Source organism: Pipra filicauda, unplaced genomic scaffold, assembly GCF_003945595.2.
Source record: "Pipra filicauda isolate LSUMZ 115617 unplaced genomic scaffold, ASM394559v2 scaffold58_size5111680_pilon, whole genome shotgun sequence".
Lineage (NCBI taxonomy): Eukaryota > Metazoa > Chordata > Aves > Passeriformes > Pipridae > Pipra > Pipra filicauda.
This window is the reverse complement of record NW_024104742.1, coordinates 1,299,101-1,317,094: the sequence shown is the minus strand read 5'-3', so window position 1 is coordinate 1,317,094 and position 17,994 is coordinate 1,299,101. Positions and strand designations below refer to the sequence as shown.

General features: G+C 42.6%; 1 protein-coding gene across 4 annotated transcripts in view; it reads left to right on the top strand.

Annotated features, from left to right (window-relative positions):
- NRK (Nik related kinase) overlaps positions 1 to 17,994 on the top strand; it is a 92,400-nt gene that overhangs the window by 49,720 nt on the left and 24,686 nt on the right. For 2 of the 4 annotated variants that reach the window (XM_039387816.1, XM_039387815.1), the window contains exons 13-20: positions 323 to 487; positions 1,232 to 1,393; positions 3,173 to 3,325; positions 9,742 to 9,873; positions 10,547 to 10,614; positions 12,171 to 12,286; positions 14,164 to 14,261; positions 15,202 to 15,335. In XM_039387816.1, the coding sequence (XP_039243750.1) occupies positions 323 to 487; positions 1,232 to 1,393; positions 3,173 to 3,325; positions 9,742 to 9,873; positions 10,547 to 10,614; positions 12,171 to 12,286; positions 14,164 to 14,261; positions 15,202 to 15,335 (1,028 nt within the window). The remainder of the gene's footprint in view (positions 1 to 322; positions 488 to 1,231; positions 1,394 to 3,172; positions 3,326 to 9,741; positions 9,874 to 10,546; positions 10,615 to 12,170; positions 12,287 to 14,163; positions 14,262 to 15,201; positions 15,336 to 17,994) is intronic. The other 2 variants (XM_039387813.1, XM_039387814.1) reach the window with 2 other exon arrangements.

The window sequence follows — 17,994 nt, the reverse complement described above, 5'->3', positions numbered from 1 at the left end:
AGGGGCACTCTGGAAAAACCCTTCCTTCTTGAAATGACAGGAAGACATTTGTCATTAGATTAGCTGCCAGCTGTCGGGGAGATCTTGCATGCCTGCCTAAATGAATGACAAAGCTGCCTTGGGCTGCCAAAAGGGCAGAGGTTTCACTTCAAGTTTGGCAGTTGTGGTGGTGGCAGCTTCTGCTGCGTGGTGTGTGGGGTGTCCCCTGTTAGTGACTGCAGAGCAGGAAATGGGCCTTGTGATTAATGAACAATGGCATAAGTAATTGGTGGGTACAAAAATAAAGTGAAATAAGCAACATTATTCCCTGGCTCTCTTCCAGCACCAGAGGCGAGAGCAGGAGCTACGAAGGCAGCAGGAGTGTGAGCAGAGGTGGCCAGAGGCAAAGGTCGGTCAGAGGAAAGAGGAAAGGGGTAAAGAAGACAAAAGGGCTGTGGAAGATGAACACTTCATAGTAGATGGACAGAGGAAATTAGAAAAGAAGCAGGTATGCAGAGAGTGTTTACTGACAGCAGTTTGCAGCTTCCTCTTCCTGTATCTGATGTCTTTCTCCGTTCCCTGAGGGTATTCCCATCCTCTTGAGTCATGGACCAAAGGGGGGCTTTATTAAGGCATTCACTGCCTCTTGTTCTCAGATTCACCCTTTTTTTGAATTAACTTACGTGTTACTGAGTCATCCTCTGTATCTACAGCAGGGACACCACCTGTCCCACTTCTGTCCGTACTGTTTCTCTGTGCTGAAATGGTCTTCACTCTGATTTAAAATTCCTTTTCCCTTAAAGCTTCCAGCATCAAGTAAACCTAAGCCTAAATCTCCGGCCTCCATTTTCTATTCTGGTTGTAATGAGAACCATTTCTTTTTCACAAAAATAGTGGAGCAGAGGTTAATTTTAACGCTGAAGTCTCTATCAGATTTGGTACATTGACCACCATGTTTTTCTGATGTTTCAGCTGCAAATTGATTTGTAGAAGCATGGAGTGTTTTATTAAAGTCCTCCGGTTTTAGGAAAAGTAAACAGAAGAAATATGATTTTCTGACATGCTGTCTAAAAAGCCAAATACAGTATTTGGTGTCACTTTGTTCTTCCTGTTGCTCAGGGTTCTGGGTCTTCTGTGGGCCCTGCTGGAATTGTGCTCACTCTGTTCTTTGAAAAGCCACTATTTCCAGTAGGCAACTGGGTTGTCCTCCAAGGCATTGTTCTCTCTGAGGTTCATCATTCTCTGCTTTCAGAAGATGGAAGATGTGCAGCACAACAGGAGGGTGCATCGAACTCTCCCCAAAGATCAGACACAGCTGCTGTCCCTCCAACATGACCACAAGCAGAAGAAGAAGGAGCCTTCCACGAGTTCAAATGCAGCAGTGCATCCTCCATCAAGCAGCACAAGCAAAGAGGTACTATCTTGGCCAGTGTAGCATTTTGGTGCTCTGCAGTTTATGATGCTGTGGTTATGCTGAAGCCAAAAGCAGACTGATCTTTAAACCTCAATCTGGAGTTTGACCTGTGTCTTACTACACACCTGTGCTACAGTAAAGTCTTTGCTTGCCATTAATATTCAGAAGATAAGGAAAGGGAAAAATTGCTGTTACTTCTACTTGAATTTAGAGAGGGGTTTGACTGGTGAATGGGGAAACTGTTCTTCTGGTCAACTAGGTGTCACTCCCTTGTTTTCAAAGAGGAATGAATTAAGGTAATATCATCTGACATTTAACAGAGGTCTTTGCCTGATGTGAGGGTTCACAAAACTGACCCAGACACAGAACAGCATCATGCCTCTCAAGTACAGACCTCTGCTCCCCAACATCAGGCTGTGGTGCCTTTTCTTGTTTTTTATGTCCCAGGATAAGATTTAGTGGATCAGGGCCACAGAACCATTTATTGGGAATTCCTTGGCTTTGCCATTGCACTTACCCTGTCACCAGCAGTTCAGGACAGTTTTTCCCTGCACATCTGTGTCCAGCTGTGAGCTCACTGTGTGCTGTATCTGGTCCCAGCAGCACCAAAGTGAATGAGCTGAGAGGGAAAGACTCCAAGCTCGGGCTTGACACTGCACAGGCTCAGTTTGGGGAGCCCAGAGTGTCGCCCAGAGTGTCGCCTGCATGAATTTGCATCTGGATCATAATACATTGCATGAAGCTCCCTGTGGGCACAGAGCTGGGGGGTGAATTATCATGTCTAGTTTTTACATCTTCTTTCTTGCTATGGTAGAATTTGCCTTTCATTATTAGGAGTTGCAAGTAATGAAAATGTGGCCTCAAGAGCATATAATGATTGAGTTCACTAGGGTTAGAATTTCGTGGTGTTTGGCTGTGGTAACTTGTTTTAATAAGGTATTTTTTGGGAGGGGGGTGGTTTGGTGTTCTTTTTTTCCCCAGTGGAGATCTGTGAGACTAAGTGGAACCATTTTCATGTTCTCAGCAGTTTCTTGGCTGTGTTAAGAATATGCTTACCTTTCTGACACAGGCACAAACATCCAGATATAGTGAGAGATACCATTAAGAAAGCCCACCCAGACACAGATAACTGGGTATTTTTATGCCATTAATCTCTAGTTTACTGTGTAGAGCCTTTCCTAGGCTGCTGAATCAGAGGATATGCTAAAGATTTACACTAGAGAATGGGAATGAGTCATGTTGAATGGAACTGAAAAGAGTAGAGGGGTCAAAACCACAGGATAAAGATTTTTGTAATGAACAGTGCCCTCGGGAAATTCATTCCTTCTAAATCATGTTTCTCAGTCTTTTCCGTAGTGCAAGTAACATAGCGAAAGATAGAGTGTTAAAAGTGTTTTAAAGTAGAAAGCAACGTGCAGTAATGTGAGCTCTGTAGAAGGGGGTAATAAATGCACAGCAAAACAGGCTGCATGTTGTCAAAGATAAGTAAATATAGACAGATGATTCGTCCCAGTTAAAATCCCAGCCTGCAGCAAAAGAGATGACCTAGAGTACATCAGATGGAAACTCAGGCCCTTCTCTTTACTGCAGTTTGGAAACTTGATGGAAAAGGAAGGGTTGCAAATGGAGAGAAAGTAGTGGTTTATAATGTACCAGGGCTGTCCTCCTTGATGAGAAGGTCCATCAGAGGTGGTGCACTCTGTGATGCTGTGGGAGAACATCCAGCCTCCAAAGCCTGGGGCTCAGTGTGCAATGTGCTGTTGCTTTTCTCCTTCTCAGGCTGAGGACCGAATAAAGAAGAGTGATGCCCCCCAGCCTTCCCTGCAGTGGCCAGCGGCGCTGGGACACGAGGCCACAGCGCACTCCAGGATGGGCTCTGGCAGCAGCTCCAGCCCCTGCACCCCCGCGCCACAGAGAGCCATGGTAGTGCAGGTACTGCTGCCCCAGGTGGGGAGGAGGGACCGTGGGTGGTTCCCAAGCAGAAAAACGCATGAGAAAAGTGATTTTCTTCATTCCTGGCACAAATGTGCAAACCATCTCGGAGGGTTTTTAGTGACACTATTGCTGCTAAGTTCTGTATGGAATTATACTTAAGCACTGCAGGTCAGGGTTAGATAACAGTTATTTTTACATACTTGATGCCTGATTGCTGGTTCCATGATATTCCTCTTAGATGTTTCACAGAAAGCCTGAATGGCTGAGCTGTTGCAGTCCCTGGATGATGTATTATTTACGTGGTGCCGTAAATGTGTGTGGCACTTTACAAAAAAAGTCCAAAGCCAGAAATTTTATAAGTGAAATCATGTAAAAAATAAAAATTTTAAGTGAGCTTATGAAACAATCTGAAAGTAAGTGGAGATGCGGTAAGGGCAATGCAAAGTCAGATTTTGCTGTGGATAGAGCCCAGAAAGTCTGTGACTTTAAAAACTTCAGTATTAGAGGTAGAAGTGGTATCTAAACAGTACCTATGCAGTGAAAGCACTCTGATGAAGCTATTCATTGAAATCCTTCTCTCAAAACATTTTATCTCCTGCTTTTTCTACCAGTTCTGGGAGAGGTGATTCAGAGTTCTCTCACTGTGCCCAAAAATTCGACTTCCTTTCAACCTCCTACTCTTTCAAAGGGTATGAGGTAAGTAGCTGAGACTGCAGGGTTTTTTTCTCCAGTCTCTTGTGAAAGGACTGTAAGCATATTGAACAAAATCAAAATAAAACAGCAAGTAGAAATTGAATAAACTACTGTAAGTGTGAGCACAGCTCGCTTAAGCTGGATCTCTCCACTTGCTTTGAAAACGTGCAGTGGCAGCAATAATCTTACTGCCTCTACATTTTACACAGCACTTCAGTTGTGCATTCATTCATCCCCACAGAGAGGATATACGGTTACAACATTTGTTTTATTCTTGGCAGCTCTCAGTTTGTGCTGGGCTCTCGGATGCGTGGATGGATGGATGGATGTACAGCTTCTGATCCACCTCTCCAGTTGCTTCTGTGGGACTTAGCTCATGGTACCCACAGGGGAGTGGCATTCAGAGCAGGCTTGAGCATTGTTTGTGTGCTGCTGTGGCATCTTGTGGCCTCATTTCCTTCTGTGTTGGGTCTTAGAGTCAAAGGGGGAGGATCAGACTGCAGAGAGGATGGGTTGTTGCTTTCAGCTCAGCTGCTTCCAGAGAATGTTGAGCTGCCTCACTGCCGAGCCCAGGCAGCAGGGTGGCCCCGTGTACTTCTTTGAGGCTGTTATGGCTTATTGCTATGAGATTAGGTTATATTATCCCAAACTTTTTTTAAACTCATTGCTGGCAACTGGAATTTTCCTTGGCATGAGCTTCAGCTGAACATCTACATGAAAGATTTTAGAATCACAGGATGGTTTGGGTTAGAAGGGACCTCTAAGGGTCATTTAATCTGTTTCCAGAGATGAGGAATCTGCAACATCTTAGGGCAAACTCTTCCAGTGTTGCACCACCCTCATTGTAAAGAATTTCTTCCTTTGCTTTCCTGAAATTCAGGATCCTGACTTGGCTCTTTACCTGAGCCATATTCCCTTAGGACTGCAAATTCCACCAGTGCACAACCACTGCAGCCCTGGCTGCCTCCAATCTTGATGTCCCCAAGTAGCTCTCTTGTTGTGTTGGTGACCCTGAGGTCCAGTATGGCATCTCCCCTGGGAGGGCTGCCTATTACCTGGCTTAAAAAGTTGTCCTCCTTGCATTCCAAGAGTCTTCTGGATCACCTACAGTTCCCTGTGCTGCTCTTCCAGCAGATGTCAGGGTGGTTAAAATACCTCAGCAGGATATGGGGAAGCAGCTCTTCCTTACCATTCTGCTTCAGTTTGTGCCCTAGAGTGAGTCTGTGGAGTCTGGGAGTCATGTAATAGCTGGCTGTTAGTGTCTCTAAGTCAAAGCCTCCCTCTGCCTTTCCTGTTCAGGTTGCTGTTTGGTGATGCAAAAGTCATCACAGACAGATGCTGTGAGCAGAAAGGCCTCATTTCACCTGATAGCTTTTTCATGGAAAAATATTTATGTGTGTCTTCTCACATCCTTTTTTTCCAGGGCCTGTTTGTTGTTTCAAGTCACGAGTATTGTAAGTGGGCTGAGTTGATGGCCTGGCTTGTAGCATCAAATGACTGGAGAGCTGTTGCAAGGTCTACAAGAAGGACATTTGTATCTTAGCCTTGGGTAGAGGCTGGCAGCTTCCCTGAGGCAAATATTTCAGCCCTGTAGTAGCAGTGGGAGCATCCCTAGTTTGTTGCAGGGCCTTTGAGATTCTGCAGGAGCACAGTGGCCGTACAGAGGATAGTTCTGCCCTGTTGAGGTGCCATTCCCAGGATGAGAGGAACTACATGCTAGGCTGGCTTCTTCATGTGGGACAAGTGATCATTCCTTTGCACCCTGTCAGTGCTTCTCTGTTTGGTAGCACCTCTCCCAGCTGCCAAGAGGAGTGGTGAAGAATGAAGCAGTATTTACCAACCTCTTTCACATTCCTTGATGGAAACTACACTATAAAAATTTTATGCTGTTTAAAGTGATGGTGTTACTTAAGGATAATAGCAGCAAGTGATGTACAGTTGTTGCCTGTGATTTCACTCCCTGCTGGGAGCTGCCCTGTTGCCCACTCACAAGGCAGAGCTCCAGCTGACAGCCCATGTGGACAGGGAGAAGCCAATTTGTACTCTTTACCTGCTGTGTTTGCATGGAGACCAGATGAACTTTAATGGGTAATTTGTAAATCCTCCAGAGGGTTGTCTTTCCCTTTGCTGGTTGGGAGCAGCTGGTGATGTCAATAACAGCATGTTTGGATATGCTGCCTGCATGAACTGTGTGAAGTGTTCAGGCAATAGGAGTGATGGGCCAGTTAGTCACCTGAAGATTAAAAGACTCACAGCAATATACTTGTGAGGTTCAGTACGTGGGTGCCTTGTTGATTTAAAATAAAAGTGAACTGTGGAGTTAAAAGGCAAGCTGAATTCATTACAGATGCTGCAGTGAAGAACTTCCAGCCAGGTTTGTCAGAGAGGAATCATCTGTTGTTACTGCTCTGCTCAGACAAAAATGACTTCTTATTTTCAACAATTATATTCTGAGAGATCATGTGGCAAGATCTTTGTTGCCCAAATCTCTCTCGGAATTATTTAATGGGAAAACTTAACACAGCCCCTGAGGTGCAAGGAGCATGATTTCTCAGTGTCTAATATGCTACCTGTCTGCTAAGGGGAATGCAAGATGTTATCAGTTCAGAGTGTATCATTTCCCCCTGTTTTGTACCAATTTTGTGTTTGCTGCAGTATGGTATCAGGTCTGGCTCTCTGGTTGTGGTGGTGTGGGATGAGCTGTTTTGGGCTGCCTGCAGAATTTCACAGAGGCTTCCTGACCAAAGTCACTGAGTCTGTTCCTCTGCCCAGCACCTCCTGCTGCCTGACTAGTGGAGGAATTTAGCTCACATCTGAAATGAACCTCATTTTTTAATTGACTCTGTGGTTTTCCTGTAGGATTTGGTAGGTAGATTTCTGTTGTCTGGAGTGATGTTGCTGAATCAGAACAAGAAGGCTAACAATATTACAAGAAATAGGTGTGCATAAAGTCATGGGCTGTCCTGGTATCCCAGAGCGCATCTGCTCAGAAGTTTAAGAAACTCTTTTTCCTTATTCTGTTTTGTAACAACACTTGCACTTTATCTGTTTCCTCTGTATAGATTCAGTTCAAATTAGTAACTTGGGTATCCTCCAAAAAGCAGTGCAGCCTGTCTTTTTAAAACTTCTTCCATGTAAATCTTTTTAAACTAACTATAGTAATGAGTCTTTGTGCCATATCACCTTATGTTATCATTTCAGGGATCAAAAGGTTCTTTTCCTTAGCTCTGTTATGTGTCCCTTTATGGTTTGAAGACACACAGTAGGTAACACTGTCTCCTCTACTGCTTTCTGTTGATAAGAGCTACTGTTCTTTCAGTGTTACTTAAAACCAATTTAAGATTGAAATCTTGGTATTTTAGAATCATTGTTTGCTGAGGTTTTAAATTTTCTTCCCCATACAAATAATTTTATCTGTAAAACTTAAGAGGAATATCAGGCACTATAATTTTAGGGTCTATTTGAGATGGTTTGGGCTTGCTGTGGAAGCAGGTGTCTCTTCTTGGCTTTACATGGAACTAGTGTACTGGTCTCTCTTTGCCCAAAGAAGGTATGTGGGCACCATCTGCACAGTTTGGATTCACTCAGTTATTTATATCATGATTCATCAAAGCTCATCCATGCTTTTAAATACAAATAATGTTCTGGTAGACTCCAGGACTCAAAAGCTGGAATTTAAAAAGAAATGCATGTATCTTGTTGAGAAAGTGACAAAGAAAAAAAAATCCTCCTATATTCTGATAATAATACACTTGTTGTAAAACCTGTTCCTGTTGCTACGATGAATCGTTTCAAGGGAACACTTTGCTGCTCAAATAATTCTGGTTAACTAAAAACTGTTATTAGTGACAATCATGTTGGACATAAAGGTAATTTTGACAAAATGAAAGGACATAGATTATGAGATGTTATAACTGCTGAAAAAGCTATTTTCTGTAAAGGGAGTCAACAGAACATATTGTCCAAAAAAGGCAGGGAAAGCACCTGAATATTTAACTAGGTGAACTTATCCAGACTGGTTTTTGACAGTTGATTTTGCCATACTGGTCTGGGAGGTTGTGATGAGACATCTTCTGTGTCTTTAGCTGGTTTTAGAATTACTACCTGTCAATATTTAACTGATGTTGAACGTTGTTTCCATTAAATAATTAGTTTTGTACAGTTACAGAAAGTTTGTAATCATATTATCTTCTGAAAAGCTGTGTGCAGTTCTCAGTTTCTGTGTTTTACTTTTTAGGATGGGGGAACTGGAGAATTTTATAGACTTGGGCTGATGATAAATCAATAAAATATTCATCTGAGTCATTCTTTGGGGAAAGTGAACTGCAGCGACTGTTGCAGTAGCTCAGTTGGGACACAAGAGTTTGAACTTTGACTCGGACAAAAATTGCAAACCTCCTTCTTAGGCCTCAAAGTATTGGGGATGATAGTCTTTCCATGTGAAAGAGGCACCTCCCAGAAAGCCCTGGTCTTGCTTTGCATGGGAGGTCTGATGAGATAAAGGTGGTGTAGCTTCAGGCATTTCTCTAATACTTTTTCTATTTCTATCAAATTGGTTCTAGCACAGCAATCCCTGCAGACAGGCCCAGCTCACGCAGAGCTTCCATGTGTTCTGTCTTGGTCTTGTGTCCAAGAGGATTTCTCATTTCAGGGAGGCAGTACACTCAGCTGACATGTTTGGCTTTGTGTTTCTTCCCCTTTGGAAGATGCTAGTGTGTAGGTCATCAGTGTGTAGAATTTAAGGGACCTCTATTCTTGTCTCTCTCTCATTTTTTTTTTCCTTCTTTTAAATGCCAAAAGAATCAGAGCACTAAACGTTGAATATTGTAGCTTGAGTTTTACAATGCTTGCTTCTTGTTCCCTTGGAGTGAAAACTTTGTAAGGAAATAATTTGATTCCTTCTCCTTCCTGTGCTGTGACTGGGGTTTTAGCTACCCTCATGCTCTAATTTGACACCTTTGAAGAGATCTTTTAAACACAGGTGGTCACAATGGGATCGTGGGATCGCAATGGGGTCACCTGTACATGACCACCCATGAGGTGTAGTCTGAGCATAGTTTCATTCATTCTTAACTGCATTCTCAAGTTTGATTTTTTTTTTTTTCAAGTAATTGTAAACTTTGTTATGGAGGAGGGCCAGGGACCCCTCATAACCACTGGAGCCTTTGAAAGCACTTTGAGCTGACAGTTTGTCTCCATTGACTCCAGGCTGGTGGTGGGCTTGCAAAAACTAGTTTATAAGTTCAACGTCAGTGTTAGCAAAGTGGGTTCCCCCAGTGATTAGACTATCTAAATTCTGCAATGGAAGCAGAGGTCAGGTTTGAATGAAGTATATTCAGCAATATTATTTGCATCATCCAGGTAACTAGTTCACTGTGCATTACTAGTGACCTATTTGCTTCTCCATAGATTTAAGAAAGGTGTGTATATATGTGTATATATATGTGTGTGTATATATATATATATATGGCATCGATGTGTTTGCTATTTCTTTTTATTGTACCCTTCACCTTGAAATATTTGTGCCTAACATGCTAACCTGCTGGAAATGAATAACTTACTTCACAGTGAACAAGGTGAGTAGGGCTGTATCCAAACGCAGTCCTTGTGCATTTACTAAAAACTTGATCTCACAAACAGAACCACTGGTGCCTGTTGAGACTGGGACCTGTTACATAGGCAGGGAAGTACAACTCAGCATGTATTTTGTTTGTTTCAAGTGTGAAAATTTCCGGGCCAGTAAGGACGTGTACCACAGCAGTTCCCTGTCAGACATGGTGACAGCACCACTCAGCCCTGTGCAGGATGACGTGTTCTGGAGCGTGAGTCAAAACGAAGAGCAGCCCCCAAAGGTATGTGGAAATCAGGGTGTTTTACACTGTCAGTGTTGTGGGTTTATGTGTACATATATAGTATCTGCAGGATCTGTGAATGCAGATACACCTCTTTTGTTAGACCAGGTATTTGTAGCTGCCCTTTCTCTGAAAAATCTGGCCTGTCGCAGAAAAGCTCATTAGTTTGTATGATGGAGGTGATGGTGTATTTCTAACAGAACTTCTGAAAACAGGTACAAGAATATTTGAGTGGGGATGTGTCTGTGCATTTGTGTGTCCATATTATTACTTTGTACTTGGGGGATGTGTGTGTCTCTCACTCCCCAGCCTGTGGTAGCAACAGAAGGTAACCCACCACCTGGGGAAAGCTGCATTCAGTGACTGCAGATGCATTTCATTGTCTGCTTTAAGTATTGACCAAGAGTGGTGCTGCCTCTAAGGAAAGGTTCAAACCTCTGTCTGTCTGCACCCTCATAGACTGCACAGGCTTGGAGCAAACTGGAAGCACCTCCTGCTGACTTGCAGCTTCCAGTGCTGATACCATGGAAGACCTCTCCACCAATCCCATGGAAGCATTATTCGTTTTTGTTGGTTAGGCTTAGTTTTTCATTGATACAGGGTAAGCATTAGGTTTAATAACTGAATTTAAAATATCAGTAGTGACCTTAAAACGTTTGATTAAATCCTTAAGGTTCCAGAAAGGACAACCTCGAAATTTTACAGCAGGGATCAGCCTGGCCATCAGAGATGCCTTTCAAGGTAAGTTTTTAAGTGTTTTATGCTTATACTAATGCTGCTTTTTTGTCAATAGGAAAACTAAAGCAAATTTATTAAAACAAAGCCATAACATTAGTAGCACCAAAACTGACATGGGTTCATTCCTCATTTCATAGCACTTACAATTATTTTGTCTTTTGAGCCAGTTTGTCCACAAAAATAGCTAACCAAACTTCCTGATCTTAAACCTCAAGGAAGTGTCTAAGCCAGCTTCCTTTCAATGATTGACATAACCAACTTAAAGAGAAACAAGCCTCTTGTGGATCTCCTTTTCATGCAAGGTAGTTCTGTCTTCTGCTGAGAAGCAGTATTTTGACATACAAGAGCTGTTCCATCTGTAACAAATCCTGCAGTGAGTTGTTTCCTTTGGCTCAGCCTGTTTGGTGTGCCTGAGTGAGTTGCAGGCCAGCTGTATATCCATTTCCCAGTTAACAGGCAGCATGTTATGCTGTCATTGGAGCTGTGATTTGGTGATGCTGGACTTTCCCCTCACATTAGAATGAGAGTCTGCAGAAGGTGCAGGTTAGCTGAGGTCCTGGCATGTCAACACTGATGATTCCAGGACAGAGTGGTGCTGGTCAGAGCTGCCTGGATGCTCTTGCAGATCCTCTGTATCAGTGCCAGTGCCATTGGTTTCAAAGGGGTATATGGATGCATTGGTGAGAGAAGGTCTGGCTCTAACTCCCTGTATAGGCACTTTAATTATAGCTTGATGCTTGTTTTGCCTGGTAGTAGCTTGAACAGGCTGCCTATAGATGTATCAGTTTGGGCAGTCTGCCCTTAAGGCTTGTATACTTTTTTATATCCCAGGAGAAAAGACCAAGGATGCAGAGAGCTCAGCAGTAAAGGGTAGCCCCAACTGGGTGTCTAATCAGGGAACAGAATGGCTTGGAGAGATTGGAAAGTGAAGTAGATTTAGCTGAAATAACAAAATAATGCGCAGCATTTCTGATGAGCCAAAGTAACATCATCTGAAATAGCTTTCAAGTGAAGTCAAGCCCTAAATGTTCTCCACTTGGGAATTATAGAAGGCAAAGCAGAAAAGAAATATGTAAATAATCAACAGTGTTACAAGTGAGTGGCTCCTGAGACAGGGTTTCTGGGTGAGCCACTGGCTTAACAGCTTATTAGTGTCCAACACATTCCTTTCTTCATTGATAAGTGACTGATGATGCATCTTCTAGGGAAATAGGGGAGCAGGTTTGTTTAGTTTTAAAAGACGTGAGATTTTGGAATCAAGAATGACACAGATCTGAAGAATCCAAGGGAGGCGTATGTATAGAAGGATATTTTGTATTTACTTGGGAATCTCTGTAGTCTCCCAGAATGACTGCCCAGAGGAAACTGTCCTCTCCTTCATCTTGTCTCATTACTGATGGCCCTACTTGGAGCAGCAATGAAGATAAATTTTTTCTTGATCAGGACTATGATATCACACTGTAACAGCAGGGAACTCAGTTCAGTGGCCTCAGAGCTCTGTTCCAGTCTCTGTTCCTCCACACGAGCTGGTCTGATCTGCTTTTTGTCTTTCTGTTTAGTAACACTCATCAGTCATCCCCTGTGGGACACGCTCTGAAGCTAAACAGTAGCAGCAGCACTCCTGGCAACAAGCAGTGGGAGATGGGATCTCATCAAAGCAGCTGGTCAACCTCAGGTGATTCCTAAGTCAAAGATTCATCAGTCAAAATGTACTAAACTCCTATCACATGAAATGGGCTTCTGCAGAGTGTCAAGTTCTGCATTGAAAATGAGATGTGTCTTTTTAACGATGTCTTCTGGTGAGAGGCTTTTGAAAGTCCTCTGGATTTTACAATGCCATATTCCTAAAATATAAGCATTTCCTCTTTTGAGTCAAAAAGCGACTATGAACATATTTTCACATGGAAAATTTGAATTGCCTCAATTAAGAATCCAAAACTAAATCATTTCTGGTGCACTTACTGACACAACTGAAAGTCAGCAGAGCCAACATTCCAGACGTACAGATGTAATTCAGTACTAGTGTTCACCCACTGGCAAATTCTGCATAACCATGTGCTGCTCTTTGCATTGCCCACTGATAAGATGATACAGATGAGCATTTGATATACACTAGTAGTTCTGCACTCTAATAACTGAAGGAAGCATAAGACTCTGTGTACAGCACCTTATGAAATATTCCTCCAATATTCCTTTATTTGCAGAAAGGTAGTGGAACTAAAAGAAAAGGGGGCAAAAGAAGTTAAAAGGAAGAGAAAACCTCATCTAATTTAACAAAGTATGGCTTTGTAAGCTCTTTTAATATCACTGGTAGTGGTGTAGAAACGCGGTGGGCTTGCTCGTGATTGTGCAGTTTTTTTGCAGTAGAGACTCTGGTTCCTGAGACGTGATCTGAGATTCTGGCAGATGGGGCCACAGAGCAGAAGTGAATAGCTTTGTTCCTCTATTGCTGTTCCTAAGGGTGTTTTCTGTGGGTCAGTTGTAGGGCAGTTTTTTGTGTAGCTCCTCACAAAGCCGTGATGTGTCACAACGCCTTGCATCCAGGCTATAGACTATAGACTGGGAACACTGCAAATCATGCACACCCAGTTCAAAGCAGGGTGGATGCTAAAAATGTTCTGAAACCACCCCAGTGAGCTGCTGAGGTCATTTATTTTTATGTTGAGACTTACATTGTTAATTTATAAGCCCTTGATAAATGAAGAACAAATTGCTTATTTATTATGCTTACACAATCAAGCCAGTTTTGCTTTCACTAAACTACACAGAATAGGAAACTTTGCTTCAAGAGAAATCCAGAGCACGCTTTAAATTCCTTGGATTATATTTCTTTTTGCTCTTATGTCATTTTGTGTTTGAATAACAGTTGAACAACATGCAACAGCCCAGCTCAACTTTGCAAAGTCCGCGTGATGTGTAACTCCTGTGCTGTTTTGGCATGGGGAAATGAAAATCTCACCAGCAATGGAAAGAATAGAAAACCTCCTTTGTGATTTAAACTGTCTTCTTGAGTTCTTAAGTGAATTAAATTACAGCAAGTTCTGGCATATGGCGTTTTCAGATAGAGTTTGTTGCTTTCCCAAACCCACAGGGATAATGAATTGGACAGGAAAAGGCTATAAATACTTTAAAGCTAATACTTCTGCTGAGTTGCTTAGGTGCTCGTTGACCAGTAAGGAATTCTGATTTTTGAAAGCTTTGCAAAATGCATGAAGACATAAAACCATTGTGACAAAGCTATCTAAATCACCAAATACAGATTCTAATTTGTGTGAGCTTGAACTCTCTTCCCTTAACTTGCAAGGAGTCCTGTTGGTAGCAGTGGGATAGTCATGGGAGAAGCTGCTGAACAAGGTAGACATTGAACTGGCCAGTGTGTTCCAGGGTGAGGTGAGGGTACAACTGCTTTCCCTACCTTCCCTCTGTATCAGGAATTGTGGTATCTGCTTTGAGTGGTAGCTGTGTGTGTGTTTGTCTTACTGGTCCCCTCACTCATTCTGCTGCACATGCATTTTTAGAAAAAAGTAAAATTTGGGTTTTTTTTATCCCCAGGGAATCCAGGACCGGCCAAGGCAGAGAACGTTTTGTCACAGAACCACTTGCAACTGCATAAGAAGGCTGAAAAAGTTTCTCATCCAGGCCAGATTGCAGTAGGTTCTTTTAAATCCACTGATATTTTTTATTTGTTTATGGTTTTGGTGCTTCAGTTTGCTGTTGCTGGTGAGTCCACCTGAGGGGGGTGTGGGGCTGGATTGAGCTTTGCTGATGCGGTAACATGTCCATCAGCTCCCAGTCCAGGTCTGACTTGTGTCCAGCTCAGATCCTCAGCAGAGTGTTCAGTTTTCCTGAACCTTTCTGATCATAAGTCTTTAGAAAGGAAGGGAATGTCTTTATTATTTCAGGAAGCCATTGACCCGTTTTCTTGCAACACAGAAGTCAAGACCATGCTGGTGGCTTGTGTGTAGCAGGGGACAGCTACAGCTTAGCAGAGTCCCCAGCCCCTCCTGGCTTGTCAGGGACTGGAGGTTTGCAGAAGACTCTGTGTTTAGGCCATTGTCCACAGTGTGGGACACTTGTATATGAATTTCTGTAGGACTGGGGTGTTATAACTACCCTGTGGGTGTGAGCTGTGTCTGTTTTGGTGTTGCTTTTCCAGGCCAAAGGTGCTTTGTACCTGCTCTGTGCAGGCACACAGTGCTCAGGGCAGGGCCCTGCAAGCCTCAGGGTAGTCCAGGGCTGGAATGACACTGAAGCCAGTGTAATCCTTTAGTCCTGCTGCAGAACACTCCTTTTCTTGTGTGAAAAAGGAAGTACTTCTCTGCTCTTGCAAAGTGCGAGATTGAATGATTAAACATCAAAATAACATACTAACTAAAGTTAGTCACCTTTCAGCTTTTAGGAAAATTGGGTGTTTTGGCTCAGGTCACTTTTTAGTGTGAAGTACCTGCTTGTGATGGACCAACAAAAGCATCAACTTCCTAATAAAGCTTTTTTTGGTGTGGAAGTGACAATAACTGTATTTGCTGGGGCAGTAAAGTACTGCACATGCTGTTTAGCGATGGATTCTTCAGCTGAGTTTTCTTTATTCAGAGTCCAGTCTCCTTTGCCAAGGTGAAGGACAGTGCCAACTCATTGTTAAAAGCAGCAGACTATTCCTCCTCAAGTGACGAGGTCAGCAGCAGCAGCAGCAGCAGCAGTGATGAAGATGACACGAACCACACAAGGTTGGCTTGATTTATTTTATTATTATTATTGTCTTCCTTTTTATTACACACTTCTAAATATGTGGGGAAAAAAGCTGGCATGCATAAATACTACCTCTCCTTTGAAGTTACTATCAGTCATTTCTGGCAGTTGTAATTAAGCAGTTTAATTGCACTGTAATGAACTCCCGGGGGTAAATGTTTGCTCCATCAGATGTGTGCAGTGTAATAAGCTTTGATGACTTGCTGCCCTGGGACAATGAGGAAATGTCTAGTTTTAACAGAATATACTGGGTAGTGCATTTACAGAGATTACTTCACATTGATCTATGTTTACATGGAATTTTTGAAAGCAAAAAGGAGAGGGAAAGAAAACTGTATGCCTTCATGCCAAATACAGGTTACAGTGAAAAAAACAAGGCAAGTATGACCCTCATATTCACATAGTCTGTTTACTCTGGGAGAAATAATTACCACTGAAAAGCTGATTCCTTCACTAGTGCTGTTAATAAAAAGGGACAGTAGTGTTGTAAAACTTGCTGTATTTTTAATATTGACATTTTGGACAATCGCTGTGGTTTCCAGCTGGTGCTGTGACTTGTCCCAAGCTGATCTCACCTGAGCTGTGTCCTCCTGGCTTTCCAATTTCTCTTGTTGATTTTTGTGACTGACATCTGTTGGTGTTCTACCTGTCATGCAAAATGTGTTTTTTGCTGAGAAGTAATGGAGTGGGAATAGCTTGCTAGTCCAAGAGAGAAGGGAGTCGGGAGTCACCTGGCCAGCCCTGCTGTTAGGAACAGCAAACAGAATTATTTTTTAGTATTGATGAATGAAACTTCAGTTTAATTCAGGTTTTAAGATTTACTTTGAAGTGCATCTCAGGGCCACAGAGCTCTCTGGGATGGGGCTTTTGTTCATCTGACAGAATTGCACGTGCAGTTTCAGGCAGAAGTGGCCAGATTTGTAGCATTGTTGTCAAGTTATTGTGTTGGCATGGTACCAGTCCTTTCCCCTGTGCAGCTCTGAAGAGGTAGAGATTTTATATCCTTCTGATTTGCATTTCTGAAGTTTATTTTGAAAGCTGAGATGAGCAGAGAGAATGGTAAAAATCTTGTAGCTTATTCAGCACACCTGAAAGAGCAGTCATTTACTGTAATGCCTTTATTTTCTTACTGATCCTCTTCCAGACCACCTTATTCTGATCTGTAAAAGGTTTTATTCACTCTAGGTCATAGAATTCATCCTAGACCTCAGAAAGACTCTACATAAAAATATGGATTTGCCTTGTAGCAATGACTTTGCTGTGTAAGTGTTAGATTTTTGTGGTCCTTGCATGCTGTAATGATCTGAAGGAGTGGTATCGCTGCCTTTGGAAAGCTGCATGTGTTATTTGCATCTTGTCTGTGTGTGAGATCCACCAGCCCTCTGGAGAAATGGAGCTAGCAGGGGTGCTCCCTGTCAGGTTTGCCTTTCCATGCACAGAGCCACTGCGAGAGCTCCTGTAAAATCAGAAGTATAATCTTGCTATTAAAAGAATTCCTTCATCTTGGCTAAACATCTTTTATATTAAAAGATAGATACTAGGAAATATATCCTGATTGCTGCCAAGTAAATGGCGAAAAGGATAATGATGAGAGTGGAAGGAGCAGCCAGCATTGAAACTTTGCATATTGTGGATAAGTGAAGGGTATGAAGGTTTTTGCTCTCTAAAACGTGACTGTAGGATTTGAAGCCCCTTGCACTCTGTGCAAGGAAATGTTTCTGTGTGGACTTTGGCTGAGACACCTTAGGCCAAGTCTTAGTTGGCTCCAGAAAACAATCTGTGTATTCCTGTTTTTGCCTGGGCTGTGGAACAGCATTCAGTGTCTACACTCCAGCTTTCCTGGAGGTGCCCAGTAGGACTACACTTGGGACACATGCAAGAGAAAGAGATTTATATTCTCTTGGACCGATCCTGTTAATGACTCTGAGAGGGCTCATTTCTGAGAAAGCCATGACTAAGTGGCTGTTTTTCACCAGTAAAACAACTTTTGGTCTTGTTTTCCTTAACAGTGAGATGAGCCAGAATTCTTTCTCACACACCCCACGTATTTGTTTTAAGGAAAAGGTGTCAGTGTATATGATTTAGCATCTTACCTGCTTGAATAGCACATCTATTCCATTGATGCCAATGTCTCCTGCTTTACTGAGAGTGCTTCCCCCTCTGATGCCTGCAGTATTTACAATCTCCCTAAAACACTGAGCACCCTGGGACTCAATTGTGTAGTTCAGTTTTTTCTCTCTGCTCTTTAAAGGCTGTTTCCTACCAACATTTGGACTAAGTGGGTTCAGGTGTGTGCTCGGCTAGGAATTACTTTCTCCCCTACTAAGTGGGAGGTTGACATTATTTAAGATAAGCTACTGTTTGCTTTCCTGATAAGAACAGGTCCTTGCATTCAGCATTGATCCCACACCATATCTTGTCATTCCTCCTAAGTTTAGTATGTAAATATTTGCCTCTCCCAAAGAAGAGGGGTCTAATTTGAGACAAAAAAAGAACAACCAACAACAAAGCACCACCCCCTCCAAACTTCTGCTCTTTCATAACCATCTTAAATCAGTTGTTCTCTCACAAAACCTTCTTTGTTATCCCATTGGGCATCTTTTAAAAGAAAAAAAGCACATTACTGTCTGCTACCAG